General features: G+C 38.7%; 1 protein-coding gene across 3 annotated transcripts; it reads right to left on the reverse strand.

Annotated features, from left to right (window-relative positions):
• Positions 1 to 289: 289 nt before the first annotated feature.
• Positions 290 to 25,246, reverse strand: KEL (Kell metallo-endopeptidase (Kell blood group)). Of its 3 annotated transcripts, none has more exons than XM_069863478.1 (18): positions 24,887 to 25,246; positions 19,869 to 20,007; positions 18,242 to 18,445; positions 17,530 to 17,654; positions 16,452 to 16,598; positions 14,148 to 14,210; positions 12,926 to 13,000; positions 12,468 to 12,613; positions 11,048 to 11,171; positions 10,421 to 10,531; positions 9,301 to 9,399; positions 8,711 to 8,788; positions 8,207 to 8,310; positions 7,243 to 7,353; positions 5,090 to 5,157; positions 4,708 to 4,865; positions 3,710 to 3,805; positions 290 to 2,453 (listed from the first exon to the last, which is right to left on the reverse strand). In XM_069863478.1, exons 1-18 carry the CDS (start codon positions 24,902 to 24,904, stop codon positions 2,277 to 2,279), a joined length of 2,043 nt encoding a protein of 680 aa, XP_069719579.1. In that variant the 5' UTR covers positions 24,905 to 25,246; the 3' UTR covers positions 290 to 2,276. The 3 variants fall into 3 exon arrangements, with proteins under 3 accessions (XP_069719579.1, XP_069719570.1, XP_069719585.1); XM_069863469.1 differs by having other exon boundaries at positions 12,926 to 13,114; XM_069863484.1 differs by lacking the exons at positions 19,869 to 20,007; positions 24,887 to 25,246 and adding an exon at positions 18,113 to 18,150 and having other exon boundaries at positions 291 to 2,453; positions 12,926 to 13,114; positions 18,242 to 18,380.
• Between the last annotated feature and the right edge of the window lie 1,663 nt (positions 25,247 to 26,909).

Consider the following 26,909-nt stretch of genomic DNA (forward strand, 5'->3'; position numbering starts at 1 on the left):
AGAGAGACTGAGGAATTCAGCGGTGAAGGATCAACTGTTGGATCTGGCTCTTTTCCTGAATGCTGTCAGCGTTATGCTCTTTTTTTTATGTATGTTGTAAAGCATGAAATAATTTCTAAGGTCATGGATAATAACAATTACAAAACCTAACCGTGGTTCATGATCACCTACTAGACAGCATGACTTTTCTTCAACTACATCCCAGGGAACTCGCAACACTGAGGACAAGGACTTTGTGCATATATTGAAAGTGTTCCCTCCTCTCCTTAAGGAACACAATAAATTAACAGTCTCATGCAATTGTTTTTCTAAGCCAGAGCTTCCTTCTTGCATTTCCCATATATTCTTTATGTAAAAACATCATAATTAGCAATAAACAAGAATTGATTCAGCTCACCAGCCTCAAGGGTGAATGTGTCTTTTAAACAGAATATTCATAATTCTATCATACATTGTAAGAACAAGAAAAAATTGCATATTTCGGGAAACTGTCCCTCCCATAACCTTAACAAGACAGATATGTTATAAACAAAGAAGCCAAGTGATATTAGGACACTAAAATAACTTTTATACTACACACAAGGTCTGGTACAATGATAATTGCTATTAACAATTTAATTAAAAGAAAGACAAAATTTATTAAAGGAGCAGAGGAAGAGTATATGCTGTTTAAGTGGTAAAGATAAGCACAAGCCCAAATGTGTTATTTTTTTATGATAGGTAAGTAAATCAAATTATTTCAAGGTGCTATTTGTTTATTACTTGTGAAGTTCAGCTAAGAACTCCAGTCATGCTGGGAGCAGTACAACTACAGAACAAAGAAACAGGCCTGGTCATAAAGAGTTTGCAATCAAAGCAATTTTTTTCTCTGAAGCAAACACTTTATTAAGTTGATCAATGGAAGCAAAAACTCTGAATGTCTATTCTTGGAAAATGTTTTGCTGAATTTCTCAGTATTTGAAAAGTATTAACACAGTTATTAGGATTTTCACAATTTTTACAATCCTTACATTGGTAAGGGATGCTTCCACTTGCCATCATCTATTCCGCAAACAGTCCCCATGCAGCCAACACAATAAGTAAAATAAAAATGCTCCCATAATCAAGAACAGTTTGAATAGTATGCAAAAGGTGGCAGTATTTTGTATACTTATTAACTTTGGTAAATTTTTAACATTGGTATACATTTTCTAATTATCAAAACCTGAAGTTGATGTCATTATTAGGTTGCTCTTGAGAATGTGCTTTAAGCAATTCTACTTCTACACTAAAATATATTATTTATTACTCTCTTTTTACTCTAAGGTAAATTAATACCTAAAATTCAATTTCAAGTAAAAATTAAAATCCTTTAGCAGCTCTACTCCTCTGTTTGAATAGTAAATGTCTACAAATGTAGGGGTGTAAAAACTTTTAGAGATGAATGAGCTTCAGGATCCAGAGAAGTTCTTGGAATTCTATTTGTTCGGTATACAGAGACTACTAGAAACCCATGTGACTGTCCTGTACTCCATCTTCAACCATATCCTCAACCCTAAGTAGAGACTGAAAAAGGAGAATCTTCTGGAAAAGAGAGAAGAAAGAGAATCTGTTCTCAGCTCCCAAGCCCCCTCCCACCAATGGGGATGCTTTTCTCTTTTGTCTCTTAGACGTATTGCTGATGGAAAAAAAACAGATCAGGGAAGGCCTTCATTATTAAGTGGCTTATCTTTCAGCCTAGAAGTGGAGCCACTGAGTCTTTCATGCTACTTGTCTCCGTTTATTGGCAGAAGAAGTGAAGAGTATTCTTCCCTCTCTGACGTGTGGTTTGCATAGTGACTCATACAACTTCCCTAAAAGCCATTCTTATATGAACAAGTCTTAAAGCTCCTGCTTATTGCCATATCCATTCAACATGACTATGGGACTCCTAGAGTGGACAGGGAAACGTGCTGAACAGAGGGACTAATGTATCAGTCCTTCTGTTTACAAGTCTTCAGATGTTGTTGCCTAGTAGAGACTGACTAGTTATCTCACTATCTTCGGACTTGCTAAACCCCAGAGCTGCTGCACTTGGGACACAGGGCTGAGAGCAGCAGGAAGAGACCCTCTTCCCTTCCCAGTTTAAGAATTTTGCTGCCATAAACCACTGAGGAAAAGATAACAAGAAAAGAAAGGTAGAGGAATGAATAAGAGCACCATATCACCCTAGTGGCCTTGAGAAGATGGTCATATATTCATGGGTCAGGCCTTCCTCTCCCTGGGTTCATATGTCTCCTCCTCTGTTTCCATGCAGATTACCAGATACGACACTTGTTATCTGGGTTCATTGCAGATCCACTGGAACAGTGGAAGTGCTTTGCAAAGTCCTGGCTATTGCTGACAGACCCACAGACACGAAGTGGCAAAGGACTGTGTGGATCTGTGTTCAGGGAAGACTGTAGTTTCTCAGGATCCTGGTGTCCACACATTGTCTGAAAGGAAACAAAATAGAAGTCAGTTTGGCTGAAAGTCCTTATGTGAACAAGATTCAAGTTGCTTCATTTCTCTGCACACATGATTGAGGCTGCTGGAGTAAACAAGGAAACGTGCTTACATGGATGCCAATAATGTCCACATCTTTCCCTTCACCACTACAATTTCAGACTGCTTTTCCTCTCCCTAAACTTCTCTGTCTCAACTTCCCTATCTGACAAGACATCTATTCTTTTGCTATACTACATAGCCCAGAACACAGGCAATTCAGACCACCTTGGAGTTTAGGCTCATGCAATCTTGAAATAATGGAATATAGTTTCAGTGTCCATATTTAGCTGCTTAAGCAAAAACAATGAGTATTCATCAAGAAAGGAGAGCACTTACAAAACATCCCATTACTACTCATGAGACTGAGGGGAAGGTTATGTGACTTTACTGGCAATCCATGTCTTTGCTCTTGTGATTTCAGTCTTTTTAATTGACAAATGATGCAGCAGCTTCCACATTGTCACTGAAATGCAAATCTCGCCACCAACACCCAATAATCTGTAATTTCAGAATTGCTTTTCTGCATACTGCTTTGACCTAATATCAACACATGCACAAAATTTCTCCCTTTGCACAACTGCAGTGACTTATAAGGGTGTGAATTTTCTGTGACCAGAAATCCAATGGTCTATTATGAGGAACCGAACTGCATAACTATACACAACTGCTCAACTTTGCACAAATGCTTAAACCAGGTTCCCAAAGAAATCTCAAACTATGTATGCATGTACTTCTAGTTCTTTAAATAAAATTCTAAACTCTTTTTTTCACTATTGGTCATTTAGAATGACATGACATCTAGTTATTCACCATGACAGAGAGGCAGATGAAGAAATATGCACCTTTTCCAGTAAAATTCCACTTTCCCTGTGTAGACTGCTCAGAACAGCAAAAAAAAAAGTACTCAAAGGCTAGCAATAAAGCATGCTTTCCTTGTCTGCTACAACTTAATTTCGGTAGATTTCAGAGCTTTATAATAGATATATTTGCAGACAGGCCTTTTGTCAGCTTTGAGATCTGTAATACGTTAGGGGTCTTACATGTGTGTTTTAGCTTTCTAAATAAGATTCTGGAACTCCCAGAAACATCAGTTATTCCCAGTTTTGTCAGCAGGGGAAGAGTGAATATTGAGAAAGGCAAACTATAACAACATGGAAGACAATAGAGAGTGAGAGGCACACATGACTAGCCTTGAATTCATTACATGAGCAAAACTGAGGTAGAAAAGCTGATCATGTGACAGTTCGATCTCAGGTAAATCTTTCACTTCTTTGTGCTTCTTCAGCCAATTCTTATAGGCCTGTGGAGAAAAAAAATTAATAATTATAAATCCACCTTCAGATAGTGTCCCAAAACCACTACTTCTGTCAAGGAAATGTATCCTTCTAACATACATTTAATAAATTAGCAAGTTTGCATCTCTCTCTCCTCACTCTGAGGCTCCTTGCTGCTAGTCATGCCCTTAATAACTCTAAGGTGGAAGAAAAGCAACATAATACCTTTTCTTCCAATTCCAGACACTACCACAAGCACATCATGATAAGAGAAGCTCTAGAAAGAATGAAAATTACTAGTAAAGAAAGTCACAAATATTTGAATAAAAATTAAAAACTGTCTACCTCGTAACATTCCCCATGCTAGAATGTAACAAGTGCTTTTTGAGACCTACATATGTCAGAGTGCCCTCTGCACTCAATAGTTAATTAAACTGCTGAACTACTGCACGAGGAAATAAAAATTCTCTCTGGACTAAAGTATTGCTGAAAACATCAGTATGGAGTCTTTTTACCACCACGCAGAATTCTGGTTCATATCTCAGCTTAGTTCCTCAGGTATACACACAAACATATAAATATATGCTTGATATATTTACATATATAACACATACATATTTTATATCTATAACATAAATAATAACATGCTTTTGTATGCATGACGTAAATGGTGGAGTAAAGAAAGGCCCACCGCAGAATGGTGAAGGGGAGAAGTGGAATTAGTGAGGTTATGAGCAAAGTTTTTTGAGGAACCTATGTCTGGAATAGCAGGGGACATGCAGGGCACATGCTGCACTGGCGCAGGGGTGCAAGAAATCTGTAGCTGGAGCAGGATGTCTTGGAGATATGCACCAGAACAATCCTGTGACATGGCGGTTAACTTGTGTGGTGAGTCCATGAGATTAGACAAGTAAATTGACTATAATACCTGGTAAGCAATGTTGAGCCCTCCAGTGTCAGCTGTATTCTCCAACAGTGTAAAAGTACCATTGACCTTAAGGTCATAGCTTTCATACTGTTCAACCAAGCAGTCTATAGATTTCTGTAGTGCACTCCTGTTACACATAGGACATCCCTCAGGCAGCACTGTGGGGAAAAAAAAAAAAGCAAGATTTTTCTGGCATTCACCTGTACTCCTCATGTTAATCACCAAGTCTCCTCAGTAGTCAGCATGGCCTGGAATGAGTTTTCCCTAGCTTCATCTACCTTAGTAATATATTTGTACATTAATATAGGGACCAGGATTTAAGATCCCTGAGGGAAAGTTCCAAGGGGATCTTGAAGGGAAAGGCACCACAGCTAGTACCCACCATAACCATAGAATGCGTGAAGAAGTTCATGCGCCATGAAGACTCCAATGGCTCCAAAGTTCATAGCACTGAAAAACAAAAATGAGAAGTGCACTTTTGAAGAGAAAAAGAGGGCAGGTGAATATTCTTTATTGCCACTGAGCACAACTGTGGACTGCATAGGAGCAGTATGCTCTGAGAGCACATAGAAACACTTTCTATTTATTGTATCTCAGATGCGGAACACAAATACAAGAGTAAATTATTCTACCAATCCTTAAAATTGTACTATGTACTTTAATGTACTATATGCATTAAAGTATTTGTAGCTAATAAGCCATCTTAATAGTGAAAAGTCTGTGAACAAGATTCTACCTTTATTAGCTCTAATTACAAGTATTGCTGTTGAGACATGTCATTACTTACCCACAACTGCCTGAACTACTGCACAAACAGTAACTGCAATAGTAATCCATAAAAAAGCAGGATGGTTAGAGAAGCAATCTTGCAACAATTGTCAAGTGAAAAATTCCACATAAAACTGGCAAGGCAAATTAAATTGTGAAGGTTTGACTGCAATTACTCTGGTCTAGCATTGGTGATCTCACTGCAAATAAGAGATTGTACTAGAGATCTCCAGCAGTTCTGCCTAATAAGAATTTCTATGATTCTATGCAACAAGATTACAATAATCACACAAGTAAGAGTAGACTCAAAATGTGTTTTCATAATATGAAATTATGTGCTCATTATTTGTTTATATGCACTGATCAATGCTACTGAAACACGAAATTATTGTAGAAGATCATTATTAGCAACTGAGTAGTAATTGACAGGAACAGAACAACTGCTCTTTCAGAAGCTCAGTAATGGATAACTCATAATTGTTGCCCAGAGAAGTTGTGGAAGCCTCATCACTGGAAGGTCAGGCCGGATGGGGCTTTGAGCAGCCTTATTTAGTGAAAGTTGTCCCTGCTCATGGCAGGGAGTTGGACTAGATATCTTTAAAGGTCCCTTCAAGCCCAAACCATTCTGTTTCTATAACAAGTGTACTGCTTTGCTGACTTCTTATTTTGAAAATTATCCTCACATTCATCTGAATTGGCTTTTGTCAGTAAAGTTTAAACTGTGGTGCAAATGCTATCACTCCAATTCACAAAAAGCTGATCACGTTTGACTTACCAGTCTACTCAACTGGGATGACAGTGAGAAAACTATATTTTACAAACCCTGAATGCAAGAGGAATAAGAAGATGTAGATTTTTTGGAGAGGAAGAATATAGTAAGTCACAGCCTATACTGCTGGGACAAAAAAAAAAAATTTGTTATTGTTCTGGGGTGTCCTGTTCTTCATTCTGTAATGAATTCATGAAATATTGCAAGCACTAGTAGATGTCATACAACTAGTAATAGAGATCACCACAGAGAAAATTACTTTTAACCAAGAAATATTTCTTTCAAACTTCAGTCTCTAGCCATAGTGTTAGCTTGTCTTTCAGTACAACAGATTAGAAGTATCTATCCATTATCATGCAGAAAAGGACATCAAATAGGATTTTTACAGTCTACTGTTTTAAATAATTTTAATATCAGAAAAATATTGCTAACAGACCTGTTTCATATGACAAAAGAACCCAGCTATAAAAGCAAGGACTACAGAAGTGCCATTGTTGCAGGGAAAGACTCAGAATTAAAAATTTGTTCGCTTACTAGAGAAGGATTCTTTTAAAAGAGGAAGAGAAGAAATGTGTTTGATCCATTTGAAAAAGTCTTCTGACAAGAAGTTGCTTTGTGAGACTCCTATTTTCTCTGGGCTAGATTTCTATGGGTTAGATTTCAGGAATTCATGGAATCTAGAAAATGAGAGGCAAAAGTGAAATATCTTCTTTGCAGTTAACCTACATGAGATTTCTGCCTCTTTGCTCTGTAGTAATATGCTTGGTTTAGCTTAGTTTCACCTAGATTCTGATTTTACTCCAGCAGAGTCAACGATAACACTCTTTCAGAATTCATAAGGCAGTATCCATCTGGCTTCATAAATAGCAACTGTTCCCGCCTTTAATGTGGCTTTCTGGGATGAAGTAAGAAAAAGGCAGATCCGTTAAGATTCTTCCTGGAAACATGGTGCAGTCAAGGGACTACATTCAGATTCCACCATTGCAGCCCCTCCATACCTGGGAAACTCCATGTGGAAAAACGGGCTGCGGAACATTCCAGCAGGAAAGACCACCATGTGGTGCCTTATTGAGTAGTACGAATGCACAGCCCAGGGGGACACATGCCAGCTAGAAGCAGAAAAAGAAAAGTGAGAGAGTGTATTAATGCCTTATCTCACACCTTGATCCTTTCTTCCACTGGACTTGCAAAAATGGTCTGCTCAGTACAACTGTTCATACAGAAGCAGCAGATGATGAAATTCACATTATCTAGAGTTACTGGTGTTTGAAATAAACCTTCACTTGTTTACAGATGGTAAGAGCTAGTAGCTTAGCTTTCATACACATTAAGGGATTCACCCTTACAACTTCCCTGCTAAGCAAGTCAGAATTAATAACCTCCTGTGAAGACCTGCACAGAATACTCTTCAGTCTGTGTAAGGTCCCAGCCATGCCTCTCAGCACTGCCTGCCTTCTGAAGAATCCTATGTCCTGCCTTTGCGGTGACCCTGCCAGCATTCACATCACCACAGTCCAGGAGAACCAGCTATCCCCCTTACTCAAGGGTTCATGGGCAAAAAAAGTTCTTTTTTCAGGAGTCTGAGGCTTCCTCCACAATGGTGGGGTTTTTTGGTAGCATGAACTCAGTCTGAATACATACAAGCTGCCAGATTCAAGGCTTTTTTAAAGTAGGATGCGGCAAAGCAGCCTTGCAGCAAAGAAGGATGACAGCATCTTGTGAAAACACATCAGAAGTACTATTTTCAGTTCTCCTCCCACCCTACCTCACCTGTCCTCCCCCTCCTTCCCCAGTAAAAGAAATACATAGACATGTAATTGGACATAGGCTTCAGGGACTTGCTCTAGCTAGTGCTGGTTTAAGCAGAATGGTTTTGACTAGATGACCTCCACAAGTCTCTTCCAACCTCAGTTAGTCCATGAGCGTATGATTCTGTTTTTCAGTTCAGTATTTGACACTTACTTATCCTGTGAGTGATGCTGAAGAGGTTTCAAGTAGGAATTTTCCCTTAGTATTTTCAAGCAAGCCACCACATTAAGGAAAAAAGTTTCTTCATTTATCTCCAACTGAGGGAAGAGAAATAACGTGAATGTCATAGGGCATGTGAGGGGAATGAATGAAGTCAAAAAACAGTTCATCAAAAGGCAAACCAATGGAATACTTGTGGTTTTTTCTCTCCCCATCCCAAAGACCTTCAACTTAAGATATAGTAGGATAGTTATCTGCAAGCCAAAAAGAAGCGACAAACAGGTCACAACTAAACTCTACCAGGCTAGTCACTCTAAATAGGAGGCTGCATAGGCAACAGGAGCAAAAGATAAAGGTTGTCTTAGCCCTTATGTTCTCAGAAAATGAACAGTGGGAATATGCATTGCTCCAAAGATCATTGCTTTAGTAGCAAAGATAGCAGTTGGTACAGATAAACTGCCAATAAGTAGGCAGGCATGTTTACATTATATAGCTCACATTCTGGTATTCCAGGTTCACTTCATCAGTCTGGAGTATGTGAACTGGAGAGCCAATTTCCACTTGTACTTTGGAAACCTAAAATCATAATAAACATACAAACAAAAAGATACATGACCAATAGGAAGCTTTACATTCTAGAATTCCTTTTAAAACTCTGTTTCTAAACAACCTAATTATGATCTGTGAATCAGCCCTTCAAAATAACAACTACTCTCTTTCAACAAGATATCTTCTTTTGCTACTCTGCTTACTTAATGACCTGGGCCTAATGTTGTTCTACTCTTCTTTTTTTCTTTACAGCACTGTTATCTGTTGCTTAGCTTTATAGTTTTTAACCACTCTAGGTGTATAAAACTGAATTGTATCTCAAAAACACTGAACCTCTCTATGCCTACACATCTATATATGATCACGTGTGCATGATAGCACTTATGTAACCACCTACAATTTTCAGTGTGTATGACATCTATTTAATATTATGCGCCTGTAGAAGCAGGTAAGAATTTGAAGGTGCAGGCCCCTTCCATTCCTTCTCCAAAGACTTCAGGGAAAGGAAGGCCTCAGCAACTTCTGCCTTCTGCACGCACCAAGGCTTTTGCCTCTTGGCGAGTCTGTTCATCCATCCACTCCAATTGATCCAGTTGGCCATAGAGGGCATCTTGGATCTCAAAGAACATCTGCTCAGCCTGACATGGAGAAAAGAAGACATGGTCAGAACTGCAGAAAAACGTTGTTCCAGCAACTGAGCCACAGAATAATTGGAGGGAAATTCCTCAACTTGTGATGAAAAAGGAGATACTAAATTCTACAATGATTATTTGGCATCCACTGGTTCCACACAGGGCTCGCCATACTCTACCACACTCCTTTTCATCTTGCCTCTCATGGTAACTAAGAGGTAAATAATTCTTTTTCATTTAGTCATTGTTGGGATAGGAATTGATCAAATAATTTTTTGAGTGAAATTAAAAATCAGTATTCAGAAGTATTTCATGCTAGTGTCTCCCTTTCCGAAGTTATGACAATCTGAGTCTCTCCTTCACAAAATCACATTTTATTAATTCAGCTTCACTACATTTACTCTTCTGTTCTCCCATTAACTTTTCTTGGTTTTATTTATTCTTGTCACTTTATACACTGCACTTTATAAAATCTGGTGCTTAGCTAACCTCCCTCAAAAGAAAAATGAATTCTGATCATCAAAGGAAAAAAAACAAATCTTTTCAAAACTGAGGGTATGTGTTCCTTTTACTATGAATCCACTCAGGATGTTTTGGGATTGATTTGTTCCTGTACAACTGGTCATTTGACAGCTTAATGGCTTTGCAATCAAAAATCTTATTTAAATATGTCAGACCGGTGATAAATACCATTAATATTAACTGTCATTCCAGGAAGCACACTGAGATCGCATGCATTTGTAGGACTGTCATTGGTATTGGTAGTGCACATATGACTTTGCTAACAGCTGAGATAAAGGAAATAACTGTTATTTTAGTATTGATTATTCTAGCAATGACAGAAATGCCTTGTTCTGACATCTTTCATTCCCCAAGAAGGAGGGGAAGTGCATAAATACAAGAATATGTAAAAAGACATAAAGCCAACACATTATTTTGCTGCCTTGATGTGGTCTTAATTTGACATGTCAAAAAAGAAAAACACGAAGCTGATCTTGTCTTGGGGGTTAAGAGAATGAATACCTACAAGTTTCTTGGTCTGCAGAGGGAAAATTTCTTGCACAAACATCTGCCCTAGAACTGGCTGAAAGAAAAAGCTGGTATCAGTCAAGCACTTCCTCCAGCGCTCAGCTGGAACCTGTAAGAAGAAAGAAAGAAATAGAGACATGTGGGAGTGAGGGCAGATATAGGAAAGGTGTAAAAAGGTATGTAAACAAGCAGTCAGTGGCATGTATGTGGCATTCTGAAAATGGCAGCAGTGAATGATAAGGAATGTAATTCCAACTAAGCTACCTCAGAAAACTTTACTCAAGTAAAACGTGCATTTCCTTGTGATTTACTTCTCTTACTTGCAAACAAGGTGAAGACTCATATGATACTCATATGAGATAAATACATAGAAAAAAGGTGACCATCTATGTATTGTTCCCTACTCCATGACACAATGCACTTAGCTCTCTAAAGTTCTGTGTGTCATGTCTACTCCCACATTTCTTTGAGAGAAAGGAAGCACTTAATGGCCTAGTGAGAGTAGTTTTCTGCCCCAAATCTAAAAACTCCATCTAGACAATGCACCAAGAAAATGTCTGGAAGTTGTGTCCTTGGATGTTCAGCTGCTGGAGAAGCTGAGGAAGATGATTAAATGCTAACTCACCATTCTAGATCCCATTTTTCCATAATGTATCTTAGATACCTCCAGGTGTGCATTTTGGAATCGACTGTCAAGGGCTGGGGAGAGATTCCCAACCAGACAAATAATCATATAAATGTGAAGGACCCTGTAGGAAAATAACATTTTAAAAGACTGAAGATTAAAGGCCAGTCACTATAAACACAGAGGTGTGGCAAGTGTCAGAGGAATAATTTGAGGCAGAGGAGCCCTAGTAACCTGAACAATGTCACCAAAGTACTCTGAAGGGGCTACACCAGGGGCTATCAAAGGAGGATGATTTGACATGAATCAACCAAAGAAACTCTCTGCCTAAAACATCGTGAAGGCTCAAGGAGTAATTGCCTGCTGAGAGACGGTGTTCTTTATGAGAAGCAGAAGAAAGAGCATTTTTAGGAGTGGATGAAACTTACAATAGAATATTTTGAGGGGGTTGTGGGATTATGTAAGACTTGTTATGGGATGCTTATGGGAATGACCAAAGGCAGAGAAACAAAAGGATCATAGTGGTTTGAGAGGAACACACATGGGAAAATGAGAGCAAAGGTAAGAGGGAATGGTTGAGTTTAAATTTGTGATTTTCCAGGATGTCTGTCTGACTGAGTCCTGCACACGCTTGCCAGAATCTGTCCTTATTAAACGCATTCTTAAATAACAATCTGCTCTGGGGGGCGGGGGGATGGGACTGGATACTGGAGAGACAAGGAGTCTGAGAGTTGACTACTGGAGAGATTTTGGTTAAAGCTAGCTGCTGGAGAAAGTAGGGGTCTTAGAGTTGGCTACTGGAGAGACTAGTGCTTTGTACCAACTACTGGAGAGATCTGTCTGTATAGCTATACTTGCAACAAGAAGAGCCCAGACTGCAAGCACTCAAAGTAGGGCCGCAAGACTCAGGGGCTCATATATCCAAATGGCAACAGCTGTGGATACCATGGGATCTAAGGCCAGCTTCTGGACAGACTGAATAATTAAGACCATCTATAGGAGTGATCCATATTGTGTGTACATATATATATTTCACTAGTATAGACCAGTCCTCACCAGCTGGAGGCAAGGAAGAAGATTAAGCTCTCTCCGCTGTTAACATTTGAATGGGTGCTATGGGTGGGTGAGTGACAGTAAAGGTACTGCATTCCGTCTCCATTGATCTGTGTGGCACTTCTATGTGTGTATATATATATATTTATATGTGTGTACATATCTGATGTGTACATGCACAAGCCTATTGGGAATATGTGCTAAGCCTTAGTACTGGCTAAACTTGTGAGTATAGAGCCACAGCAGCCTTGCAATTTTTAGACTACTGGATTCAGCAACGTGTAACACAGACCTCTTTCATTTATGATATCTGCAGTTAAAATTTCTTGAGGCATGAACAACTGCAACCATAGATATTGACTCCTACCTTTCATTCTGCCACTGTTTAATGAGCTGTGACATGCCTTTTAAGTAATCCATGTCATGCACTACAATTGGCTGAGACAGGTTCAATGGCATTGGATGGAAGACAGCCTGGAGACATGACAGCCAGTCAATAGCTGGTGCCTTTTCCTAAAAGGAAAACAAAGTTTACATGCTAAACTGTGAATCTGAACTGCTTGATATGAACTAAGAACGAAACTGGGACAGTCTCTGTAAAACTGTTAGGAGATACTTTCAACAAGTTAAACTGGTTTTATGATGTGGGTATTGATTATAGTAGAATAGGAGAACTGTCTTTTTTTTTTTTTTTTAAATTGGATTAACACTAGAGAGGAGAATGGCATCTAAACAGAGTGTCTAATCTCCCTTTTGATGCACATCTTCAGAATGTGAATGTCACTAGTAATCTTGTTGCTCAAGTTCTAAGGCATAGATAAATACCTGTAATTCCCTAATGGTAGTGCGAAAGAACAGCATCCTCCTCTGCTGTCTTTCCTGTAGTGGGGTCACGACTCGCTGGAGGTTAGAGATGAAGGACAAGGTACGGGAAAAGGAATCGGGGAGACCATCCTGTGGCCCTCCAAGTAGGACCCCCAGTTTGTTCAAATATGAGAGATACAGACGGAGAACCTGCAACACAGAGCATATGACTAATGGGAGAAACATCACTGAAAATTAAGTCACCCCACTATTCCTTTCATCCATCCATCCATCCATCCACCCATCCATCCATCCACCCATCCATCCATCTATCCACCCACCAACCTTGACCATATAAGCTTCAATCTTTCCAAATCACTGCAGCCCCATCCTTAAATCTGTCCCTCATTGCAACATCCTTACATAATTCTTCAGGTGGAATACAGTTTGCCAAGTGCAGCTCCTTTTTCAGTGAAGAACACTGATTTTCCAAAACGTTGTTTTTGTCCTGGCTTACAATTAAAGTAAATACTGGAATAATTTTAGAGATGTAGGCCTGCCATCTCTGGAGTCAAAGGAGAGAGCTAAACTGATACAATGAGCCAGTATTTTTAATGAAGAGAAAATACCAGCTTCTTGCTTCTATATTCGTGAGGTATCAAAGGAATGTTTGTGATGGATTATACAGACTTTTTTTTCAGGGTGGGAGGGAAGATTCTTCTGAAAGTGTCAAGACTGAGAAACTCAAATCAATTCAGTTTTTATAAAGTTCAGAAAAATGACAGAGCTCTGATGAAATTAACTTTGTTTCAATAACTCCCAAAGTCAAAAAGCTTGTTTCTCCAGCTTGGCTTAAAACATTTTAAACTAACTTTAAAAATGCTAGCCACCTCTCCCCCAATAAACAGATTTTAAATTTGGACAAGAATATTTTTTTAAACAGTCGTTCAAGGTGAAAACTAAGGAGAAGTTCAGGCTTTCGTGACTTGGCAAATATAAATTAAAACTGTAATATTCTGTTTCTACACTAGTAATTTTAAACCTGTCATCTAAAAATGGGTTACATTTTATAAACTATCTTTTTGGAAAATAAGAGAGTTTTGTAAAGAATTTTCCTGGAGACATTTTCAGAGGTCACTGACCGTAACCCATGGAAACAGACCACTCTGAATCAGGAGGCAATTCAAGGAGATCCCTACACCAAATAGCTCCTTTTACCTTTCTTCAGCCTCTGATATGTTACCTCAGGATAATTTTTCTGTCTGAGTTCACTCTCAAGTGGCATCTCAAACTCAGGATGGTCAATCTGCAAAAAGGAGTAAAGGAAAAACATCTCACTGTTTCCAGAAACACTGGTGTGAGAGATGTACGTCATTCCCCTTAGCTGAACCAGCAGCACTTTGACTCAAGCTCCAGAGGAGTCAAAAGTCAGCCTATAGGCAGGCCAAGAACTCCTCTAAGAAACCCACAAGGGCACAGTGAACACCAAGAAGGAGGCTTGGTATTAATTTAATTTTAATTTTAAATTAATTTAAAATTAATTAATTAATTAATTTAATTGCATATTAAATGCAATTTGATTACGAGTCAACCACTTCTATCCCATAAATATGACAGCCTAGGTGAGCCTTCTTTGAGCTCTCCCTGCAGGGCAGTGTGGCTGCATGGCGATGATCTTCCCTTACCCTGGGATGTCTCTCAAGGGTGCTCCTCAAAGCAATGAGATCTTTCACCAATGCCAAATCACTGGTGAGCCCCATTTGAAACCTCCCCAGATGGCAGCTGAACTGCATGCCAGGGAATTCTCCTTTTAACAGAAACTGTTTGTTTAGCTTAAATAAGGGACATTTTAAATAGAATAAATCACCTAGAGTTATAATATTGTGTGCATATTCAGTATACTCTTTGCTTAGTTTAGCATGAGTAACAAGACTTGCTGAAGCATTAGGCCACAAACTGGGAACTTCCAGTTAAAAAACTTGACCAGTGTATACAACCTGTTTGGTCAAAACATAACATCCAAAAAAACACCAAAAAACCCAAACCCAAAAAAACCAGGTAAATATAGACTCTTCAAGGATACAGTTCATCAACACCAGCTGCACTAAGACAAGATAATGACCTGAAGGCAACAAATGAGTCCAATGAAGAACAAGACTCCATACCCAAATATTACTACTGGTCCAAACCATTGCAAGAGGAGTAGATAAGTAGTTTGTAATGCTGTAACTGCCCAGGGATTCCTTTGTTCATGTTGGCTTCTCTCCCCGGAGTCAACCATGCTGCTGTACCACTTTATTAAATTATTTATTTTATAAAATCCAATGTCTGAAAGCCTGCTTTGCAAAAACTTCAGGGAACATATGTCAAATATCCAGATGGAAGGATCCAATGCTTGAGAGTCTGCTTAGTGAAACCTCACATTTGAAATCTGGAGTGAACTCACACTGAATGCTCAGACTGAAATGTAAGCAAGTGAATTGGGGATAAGCACGATGAATCTTTGAAATATGAACTAAGCAATACAAAGTATCAGGTGTGCACATATAATCCTTCGGCTATAGACATGTATAACCTGATTTTCCCTCCATATTTTTCCTCCATGTAGTAAGTAATAGAGTGACACTACCATCAAACCCTGTTAAGTTGTCCTTTTATTTAAATACAAGTTTTATCTTAAAAAAATCGTCATTCATGACAACTGGAAATGTGAGGATATGCTCAACAGGCTTTGTTAACTTCTGTGTCACATGATTTGAAATATTAATAAATGGCTTTTCCTTTTGAAAAAAATGTTTGCTTATTAATTTTTGGGAATCTATCATATTCTGCAGCTCCTTTACAAGCTCATTACAAATCTGCAGTGACTGATATTCAAATGTGTAACACATTGCTAAATATTTCTACATGTGCATGTAGTTTGGCTGGGATAGAGTATAGTTTCTTCATAGTAGCTTGTATGGGGCTATGTTTTGGATTTATCATGAAAATAGTGTTTTCACATCATCCCACCAGTAAATAGGCTGGGGATGCGCAATAAGTTGGGAGGGAACACATCTGGGGCAGTTGACCCCAGCTGTCCAAAGGGATATTCTATATTATAGGACATTATACTCAACAGTAAAAGCTGGGGTGAAGGAAATTGGCCAGCGTTGCCATTGCTTGGGAACTAGCTCAGCAGCAGTCTGTTGGTGGAGATGAATTGGGTTTTTTTTTTTTGGCATCACTTCTTTCTTTAATTTCTTTGTGTATTAGACACTTCTAGAGTTCATTATTGTACTGGTCATATCCATGAACATAAGAAGCAATAGACGTTTCCACAACAAAGTACAATCTACACTATCAGGCAGAAGAGATGAGAGAAAGTAAGAAATTTACTCTTCCTCATGTGTTAATTTTCCAGAAATAAGTGCTCTTTATGTAACATAATCAAATTTACTGAAATTTAGGAAAACTTTTTTCAGAGAAGAACATAGGCTTAACTTGAGCGAGGCTGAGTCTCTGTTCCCAGTTCTTCCTAATAGTTTTCTTTCTTCAGTCCACTTACCTGAATAATATTGGTCTTTCGATCAGAAGGACTAGGACCCACATGGACTTTGAAAAAGGGAAAAGTGCTGTATCTGCCCATGAGAGTCTGAAGAGTTTTGTTAAAATCTTTTGCTTTCCCCACACCTGTAATATTCCATCCACCAATCTAGAAAGAGAAAGAGAGAGAGCGCATAACAGCATGTGAGAAAAAACACTTGTTTGATCCATATTTACAAAATTTTTTTCACTCCTATGAACTCAGTCATTATATCTACTGAGAAGCAACAAAGCAAAAAGCAAGAGGGGAGACTCATGAAGATTCCTACATCCCCTGTTGGTTTTAAAATAACCTATCACTTTCACTTAACCAAAACAATGAACAGCAAACTGACACAGGGAAAAAGAATGAGCGTTATGAAGAGAACAAGGTATACAAGAAAAAAGCAGAAGGAGAAGAGAAGAAAGAGGTCTCATTTCTCTACAGACATCCAGAAAGACAACCAGGGATAAGGGACTACAGGTCCCACCTCTCTGACCAGCAGATTCACAGGTGGGCCTGCAGTCACTGTTTCTTCTGCTGGAAGGTTGTGCATCCTCCTTGGAGACAGGGCATAAATGTTGTTTGCTGGCCCTCTCTGTCACCAAGAGGATTCTCCCAGAATGGATAGAGAAGCACTTTCCTCTTTAAACAAGCTCTCCTGAAGCCTACAGTAGTGGGTGGCTATCAGATCTTAGACACAAAAATTTCACCTATTTTGCAAGATATTCCCTGATCTATAAGTTGGATCCTGTTGAACTGAGCTTCTGAGATTAAAAGTGACCCCTCTTTGCAGCCCTGGACATCGTACAGTCCTATAGTCGTATGTAAGGTCATTTGGAAAGATTCAGGTACCTGATGTCAGAAAATCAGATCTTAAAACAGCATTTAAATCTAGACTATTTATCACTATAGAAGTTGTGCTGTGAACAATGATCTCATTCAGAGCCATAGTCTAGCAAAATTCCACCAGGTAGGACCATATGACCCTAACGTCACACTTTCCTTTTCCCTACAGGAATTATCTTCTGAAGGGAGAGGATATAGCACAAATATTCACCTGGTTTAGGACATCCTTCAATGGTTGACTTCCTTGGGATTCTATTTGTTGGGTATTCATGCAGGAGCGATAGAACTGGATTGCTTTCTCCTTAGCTGAGCCTCTTATCCCAAAATTTGGGCCCTCTGAGGAAAAGAAATAGATGAAAAGCCACAGAAGTGATTTAAAAAAAAAAGTTCAGCAGTATTAGAGCAGAGAAAGGCTATAATAAAATATTACACTGCACTTAAATTCAGAACAATTTAGTAAATACATGCACACTTCCCAAAGACACTCTAACAAGGGACTCTCTAGTGCCATAACTCATCCTGAGGCCAAATATGTGAGTTTCTTTGCATGAAAACAGCACAACAGGAAGGTGGTGTGTACCTAGGCTTCAGTCCCACGTGGAGTCAGGACCCATGACCAGTGTGCACACTAGATAAGCGCACCTAAAAAGGTCTGCTTTTAAAGGCAATGGGAAAATGGTTTGGATTGCTGTCAGAATTTTAAAGTGCGACTTTCATCTATTACACTTGGCAAGGGAACAAAATGTTTAAAATGCAGCTATTATAATACAACATGCTTAAGAATAAATTTTTACCTGCAATGACAGAAGAACGAAGAGACTGGACTCAGTCCCTGTTAAGAATGATTGTGCTCTCAGTTATTAGTATTCTCAGCTCTGACTGAGGAAGATGCTGAAGGTAACACACCAATCATCTGTCCCTACCTAAAAGCCTTTTTAGGATCAACTGGTTTTCTTCCAACAACACATCAAATACATTTAGTGACTCTTCTGTGGTTCTGCTTGAGTCCTGGCTTTCCCATCTACCACAGGCGTACTTGTAGAAATCCTCACAGGGGTCTACGGTGTCATTCCTAGAATTCAGGAGTCTGGCCAATAGTGTAAGATCCAGCTTGACATCACAGGATCCTGGGTAATAAGTAAATAGGAGAGAACTAAGCAGTGATTGTGGAAAGTGAGAACAACTCAAAAAAAAAAAAAAGAGGAATTATTTGTGGGACATTTCCCTAGAAAGATTTATTTTTGTTACAAACCCCTTTGTACGCAGAGTATTGAATTCCTTGTAAGTTTTTGCTGAATATAGAACAAAGTATGTTCTCTTTCACTTCACAGGAAGATTGTCGTTGCTTTTATAAGAGAGACTCTTTAAATAAAGGACAGACAATCACTTTAGAGGTGTTGTCCTCTGTTGATGCTATCTAGGCAGTCACAGGTTGGATTATTCTGCACACTCTGTGTATTTTCTATGAATTAGCCAAATTTGGCCAAATGATAAACAAGAAGCAACTGATGGTGTCAACATATGAAGCAAAATAAGGGCATAAAACAGAGAAAGTAAGGAGATAAGTTTAAAACGTGGAGTGAGATGTTCAAGCATGGGAAATATTTCTTAGCAATGACATTTGTTACAAGAGGACAAAGACTTTCTAGTACATCTTGCTTTGATCTAAAACTACCTTTATCTAAACTGCTGCGAATCAGTCTGTATGTACATGTTCTCATTTTGGTTCAGTGCCATGTATCAACATCAGATCAGATCAATTATTCACTGAAATAAACCACTTGTAAATCAAAGTAAGACTTTCCATACTATGGTTTCAACAGTTGACACGGGAGGAGATAGGCAGGATGGAAACAGACAAGATCTAAACTAACAGTTTAACCGTGGTCTCTGTAGAAGAAGGGCTAAAGAGAAGTGCTAGGTAGAGAGTCAATAACGCTCATTTTTGAAGCAGGAAATGTCTGTGTCCACCAGTATAAATCCACTTTCAGTCCTGAGCATTCTATATGCATAAACATTTTTGTGGACCATTGTGCAGATTGTTGTTTAGCAAATTTGAAAGGTAAATTATTATTTCTGTTTTACGCTCACAGGTCCCTTATTAGAAAGAGACTACGACTTTTCATTCTACACTATGACTGCACTGGTCTGTGCTAGGAAACTAGGACTAGACTTACAAAGTCATAGATGGAAAGGTGGCGTAGGAGCTCCAAGTCTCAGATTCAGTCCAGTTTCCTGGAGGTGAATACAGACAGAGCCTGACATGATGGTGAGATATTATAATGATGCTCTCCCTCAAAACTGGGCCCAGGCATATTAAATGGCAGGCAGAGGAGGAGGACAGGTGTGAGTAACTCTTCCCCACTATAAGGCAAGGAAGAAACAGAACAGTGTACCTTTTTTACAACTGGTATTATGATTTTTCAGATTCTGAAAGTCTGATTCTTGGCACAGATGATAAGCCTCATAAAATGGAGGCAGAGAGGAAAGAAAGACATCTTACAAGTGGGGTGGATGAAGAAGCAGAGAACAGGATATCCCATAGTATACCTAGACTACAAGTCATCACGATGTAGATGATAAGCAGTGTAAAGCCCAGGAGATTACTGAGCAGTATACACAGAAGCAGGCTTTTCTCCTGAAGGCATTTTTTTTTCTTTGCACCTGTTCTCAGCTCCTGGTCACATGTCTGAAGAGAGAAAAATGAGAGAAAGAAAAAATTAAGAAAGAAAAAACCGTATTAAAGTTAGCACTGTTCATATACTCCATCTTTCACCTAATCTAGAAAATCACTCACAGGTCTAGTGCCAGAATACCAACAGTCATCCAAGTCATCTAGATGACTGTACATTCAAGGGCTTTCTGACCTCCTTCATTTCCTTGTCTTTTCCAGCTACAGCTGCTGCACAGTGTTATAAGTGTTATGCATCTAAAAGCCAGCTTGCCATGAGGAGGCATGTCCCTCCATAGTTCATTCTGGTTTACGGTATCACCTTTCATGTACCTCCTGAAGAAATCAAAACATTTTTGAGCCCACAAAGCTAATAACATGATGGCTGGGAGTGGTGGTTCTTCATTCTGTTACAGTCTGGCAACCTGAGCGCTAATTTCAAATCTCTCATCAAGGAGTAATTCCTGCATCCGAAGCCCTCTTGTCCAAGTCCTATTTTAAAAACTGCTGTAAGCTGTAAGTCACAGGAAAGATCTTCTATACAGGCAGGTTTTATCCCACTTAAATTTAGTTATGTTCATAATCTAGGTGTGTCATTTTGGTCCATGCAGAAGGCTAGGCATCTTATAAGCACTGCTGCTATTTTAGGCATCTGTCTTAGGATGAGCTGAAGCATCCTCCAGAGTTACCTGTCTTTTTCTCCATTGACTGCAAAGAAAGTTAGATGACTATGTTAGGATAAACTCTTGACATCTGCCTGGACAAAGTTAGATAAAATGACATTTACTCTGTGTGTCTATTTCTTCTACCCGCTTTAATGTACGTAAGACCGTAGAACAGCAGATTACAAGAGAACAGACACGGGAGTGGGAACTGGTAATATAAGGAAAGGGAAAGAACTAAAAAAATGAGAAGTAGAATAATAACTGAATAGAAATACACAATAAGAAAAAAGGAGGCAGATGGAAAAAAACAGAAGATAATGGAAAACTTGGGAGGAAGAGGGACGGAGAAGAAATATTATTAGTATGGCAAGCAAGTGGTAAATCTCATAGGTGTGAAAGCTGATAGAAGACTCTCAAAGTGCACTTTGCGAGTCTTACATGCCAGTTTCAAGGTCTGGCCTGTACTGGTCCCACAGCCTGAAGTTTAGCTTCCTGTGCTCAAGCCTGGTTCTCTGATAAAAGGAAGCTATTTGAGAAACCATGACAGGCCTTGGAGGTCTTCGAGAAAAAGTGAGAAGCAGCTTTGGTGGAGGTGCCTGCTTCTTCACCCAGGAGCTGCTTTGTGCAATTTTCAGGCATGATTTCCATCTGAGCTATGCTGCAGCAGCAACCATGCCTATGGCTGGTTGTGCACCCCATTGATCTGTATCCTGACTGAAACCTACAGACTTGATTCTGCAGGTTTTTTTCCTTGGACCTGCCTCCTCAAATGGACTTGCCTGGCAGACTTGATTGACCCTCGCTACTGTCAGCAGAACTGCCTTCCCTCTCTCATTCCTGTACTGTAACAGTGCACACTTTGATGGTGAAGTCATTACTCCTTGCTTGCCTTGGCACGACTCTCAGGTTCTAGATTGTCTTCCCTTGTCTTCTCTTGCTGCTCCCTTATATGCACCAGCTAAACTGCATTTCTCACCATGCTCATTAACTATTGTCTTTGCCACAAAACCAGAAAACATAGATCTTAACAACAATCACAAGAAGAAATTAATTAAATTCCTTCAAGAATTAAGTACCTCACATCATATACCCCATCAGCTGAGTAAATTCTAAGGAAATGATTGATTTTGCTGTTCATCATCTTGCCTAACACGCCGTGTGCCATTACTGTACATACACATTAACAAACAGAAGACACAGAAAGAGATAGAAAAATAAACCTCAATTTTAGATCTTTCAAACGTGCATTTTATTCAATCATTAACAGAAGCCTCTCAAAAGCGTATGTCAGCTTACTTGACTTGTGCAAACTTTTAAACAGGTTTAAACACCTGACTACCTTTCTCTCTTTAAAATCCTGTTATCTTGACTTCTTTAGGCAGAATACAAAATAACTAAGTGGACAGCAAGTATATATAAGTGAGTCCTGGCATTAAAAGGTGCCGGATACAGAACATAACCATACTAAGTACAGTGTAGAAAATATGAAGGAGGAAATCCAAATTCCTTTCATACATCCCTGTTAATAAACACTTTAGCTTTTACTCATTAAGTAGAGAGTAAGTGTCACAACTTAAGAGTATGGCAGGGAAGTGAGTGAAAGAAAATTTCCTTGGCTGCAAAGAAAGAAGAAAAACTATTCTTCAGTGTTCAAGCCCTCACTTCTCACCATTTAGGAGAGGGAATTATTTACATTCACAATGCTCCTGCCTTCACTGTTGCAATATACTTCATGTTTTTCACATTTAAAAATCTGGACTATTCCTGCTAGATAGTATAATTTTGCAATTCTTTGATCTCATGTTATCTCTCTTTCAAATATGAAATGGCATGGTTGTGGGGATACTAACAATAAATTGGTATTTCAAGATTGCCACTTCAATATCTGCCAAAATTCTGCTTAACAGAAGGTCTATATCAGACCTACACATTAAGTTCCTTTTGAAATGGAAAATGCATAAACAATAGATTTTTAAAAATCTGTAAGAGAACTAGACTATCCCCCATTAAAATTCCAGTGTGAAACAACTAGAGAAGTATCTGGCTGAGAACAAAAGAATAGCATACCCCAGAAGAAGAGACAGAGGAGTACAAATTGGTTGTGTACCTCTACTCGAAAACTGGATTAAGGTCTGTGTTATGTATGCCATAGGGATGAAAAACGCTATTCAAGAAATCAACACATACAAATACCTGCTTTTTTAATACTCTTATAAAGATAGTGAAGTGGGCAATATCCCTGTCAGATTCTTTATTTATTATAAACTTCACTTTTATGCCACAGACAGAATAAGTGGTTCATACAACACAGGCACTGAAATACAGAGCCCCTCCCAATTCAGTAATCCTTGGTCAAATAAGTGTGGATTTAAATAGATGGAACTGGAAGTGGGATATAAAAATTTCCAGGACACAGAATACTTTTGAGGCTTGATTGCCTCATCCAGCATGCTCCATATAAAGCCACAAGTGAATAGTTTGAACAAGCCTGGAAAAGGATAAAGACCCTTTAATCCCTGACAGAGCTTTTCCATATGGCCTCACTTCTGAGTAAGCAAAAAGAATGATTAGTATTCTCATGAAGCTGAAGATGAATGCAGTTTCCAGTACAGCTCCAGTTCTTTCACATTTTTCTTTTAAAAATGTGCGAGTACTCAAATTAACTGGTTTCACTGTAGCCAAGTGAGATCAAATGCCTGCAAAATCACTAAAAACTGACTTCTAACTGTCCTCCATTATAAAATTAATAATATTGAAATTATGTACTACATGAATCATTTAATTCAAATGTAAGCATAACATAGGCTAGCAGAATCTTGACAGGTACTGTTAGCACTAAAGCAAGACATTTTGATACAGCTGAATCAGCCAAAGAATTTTATTTCCTTCAGCATTTCCCTCTTTCTGTTTGTGAGCTACTCCTGAGTTTTGCACAGGGAGGTTGGAGATCCACCGCCTAATTCTTCCTCACCTTGCATTTTCCCAGTGTTTAGTGCTGTTGCAGAAAAAGAAACATCTGATTTTTTACAAAAATAAAGTAAATTAAAATAAAGAGATCAAAGGCAGGAAGAATTATTTTTCATAACTATTTATCACCTAATTTAGGGGTATTCTTTTTCAGCCTGTAGATTACTTAAGAATTACTGACTTTTACTTTTACCTAAATTGTGTTTATCACAGTAGTCATGTGGATAACATTTTCAGACTAATGCCCCAATATTCAAAAAAACTTCAACGTTTTATTACATTTATCTTTTGTCAGCAAATCACTTAAGCACATAAATTGAGCACATTAAATGCCATTTGAGAAATAATATTTCAGCCAGTGTTTAAAATATAGTACTGGCTAACATGAGAGACTAAACAGAAAGTTTGTGAAATTATAGTCTGGACTATTAAAAGTTTGAAGCATAACCATGGCTGATAAATATTTAAAATTACAATTGTTAATCTGATCTTTATCACACAGAAATATGAGAATGGTTATACAAATTTTTCTGGAAATTCTTAGGTCAGAAAAATATATCAGCCAAGATAAATTTAAAGTGACCATTTACATTACAGGCACTGCACTGAACACTGAAACAACTTACAACATAAAAAGCATATATATTCCTTTTTATATTACTTAGTCACATAGACGATTTTACTTATTTCTGTTTTCCTTGAAATTTGTGTACATTTTAGCAACCTTGAACTAACAGTTCTGTTCAGTGCAATTTGTAAATACCTAACTAACACTAGTTATTAAGACATCCAATCAGGAAAAGGGCATCACACTACATGGGGAGCAATTAGGCTTACCATGTCATTCTTACACTCAGTAACCTGCCATTTTACCCACAATTACTTTTGTGGCGTAAACTGCACATTTCTGCATAATTACTTTCTTAAAATACTTTGTTGAAGAAATGGGGATGCAGTAAAAGATGCTGGTTTTGTATTTACTTACATAATTACTTACTAGTCAGTACTTCAAACAGATCTGAATACAGTTTCAGAATAGCCATTAGGATGACTAACAGGAAGGGCAAGAATGCTTAAATCCTCACACCACATCCCACATTATTACTTCTGAAACCTGGACAAGCCACTTCTGAGTACAAACTATCAAAAACTCAGCTGCTCCTGTTCCCTACAGCAATAACCAGTGTAGCTGTGATTGGGGAAGAAAAAGAAAGCAGTGCAATGCAGGTACCTTAGCAGGCTGCAAGACACATCCATTTCCTTACCTCTGGAAGGGTCCTCATTCTTGTCACTGAGCAGGTTTTGCTCCTGTGGTTACCACAGTTGTCAACTCTTTACTTGTTTACTATCAGTCTTCTATGCCAAGACACACTACTAAGTTCAGAGACAATCTCTTCTCCCCAGCTTGGCTGATTGCTGTGGGGAGGAGAAAGAGTTGAAAAACCCTGAGAAAAACACCCTTAAAGAAAATGAAAGGGAGGGAAATGGATACACTTCTGCAACTCTCCACCCACTTACTCTTCCCAACGCCTCTGCTTGTCATAGAACTGTACTTTTTGTTCCATTCTGTCTCTCCCTGTGACCCATGTTTCTTTCTGTCTCTTGGAGCTGCACTGAAATCTTTTTGAACAGAAGTATATGATTCTCTATCTCCCTCAGCCTCTTCTCAACTATTTGCTTATTCTTTTCTCTCCAGTAGCCTTACTATCCTGCCCATACAACAAGCCTGTTTTGGTCTGATAGTCTCACTGCCACTAGCCTGTTTCAACCTGATGCTCTGGGGCCTGGAAGCGTCTGCATATTGCAAGATAGTGTGGGTTGTGGATCCTAGTGCTCTTCCTCCCACAAAAGAAAGGCCAAAGTGCTTTCTTTTCACTCTCTCTCATAAGCAACCAAAAGTCCATTCAAGGGGTGAACACAAATCCACTCCTGATTATTTTTGTTTTGCTTTAAGGGGCATAAAAGACATCATTCGTTATCAATTCTATTTAGTCGTTCATTGCTTCTCAGGTGATAGCCAGTCTGTGTGCCTTTGCTTCCTTAAGGATGCAGATCAGAAAGATTTGGGAGGAAAATTTCTCATCTTTGAGAACTGGCAACGAGGGACACTTCCCCAAGACATTAAAAACTTGCTAGTGGACATTGGGAATTGAGACCTCCTTAAGTGGCAACTGGGAGCTGAGTGATATAACGCGGACCAGTTTGGCGTCAGCTTCAAAAATGACTGAAACAAGCAGAATACCACGACATAACTGTTTACTTCCTCACCTTGCTGGTCTCTCAGAGGAATGTGATGCCTTGGTTCACTAGCATGAAGATACTCAGCTGTCTTTTCACTTTTATCTCTTTGGTCTTATATCTCTAGTCTCCCTCCTGAAGTCCCAGTCTTCTTCCCACCTTCACCAATGTGATTTTTAATTTATTCCTGTAGTGCATGCAGAATTTCTTAACATCTTTGATTATACTGTGGCAGCAGAACTTTTAGATGGCTGAACCCAGTTACTTTCCCCCTCTCATGTCACTGGTTGCTATATATTTTGTTGACCAAACAGCTCTCCCTACTGTAAATAAGGTCCTTGCTGAACTTTCTTTGCTTGCAGCAGGTCACTCCCTTTCAGAATACTTCTTGAATAAACTATTTGGATTCAACTTAGTGGAAGGACGAAGACAGCTTTTTGGCAGCCACAACTCTTGCTCACTGGGAGGAGCATTACGGTGATCCATACTGTCCAGCAGATACAGGAGTGCTTTGTTCATTGTGGCCTAAATTAATATACAGCTAGTCACATCCCAGATCATTATGCAAACTGAGAAATGAGAATATGCAACAAAATACAGCCTATGATCCTTTGTTTTAACATATTGTTAAGTCTTCCATGCATTTCTGCCACATTTGCCTTTAAACCTTTTCCACTTTTCCCTACTTTAAATCTTTTCTCACCATAACTACAGTTCTAATACTCTCTTACAAGTGCTTTTCAGTGGTTGCACTGATGTGGTAGCAAATGTGCGTAGCAACCTGCCTAGGTTTAACTGTAAGTGATCTTACAGCGGAGATATCTTTGTAAACTGACTGGACGAATTTGTTCATGACAATATCCATTTATCTGTCTTATTTATGTGTCCAAACTCTTCATAATTACATCTAAGAGATCCCAAGCTTAAAGTGATTAAGTTAATTTAAATTCTGTTTTCTCTCATGAACATTATCTAGCCTTTAAAATTTTTCTGGGCAAGGAATTTGGTGTCTTTTTTATTATAAAATGGCTATGATCATTTTGAAAACAA

Source organism: Phaenicophaeus curvirostris, chromosome 1, assembly GCF_032191515.1.
Source record: "Phaenicophaeus curvirostris isolate KB17595 chromosome 1, BPBGC_Pcur_1.0, whole genome shotgun sequence".
Lineage (NCBI taxonomy): Eukaryota > Metazoa > Chordata > Aves > Cuculiformes > Cuculidae > Phaenicophaeus > Phaenicophaeus curvirostris.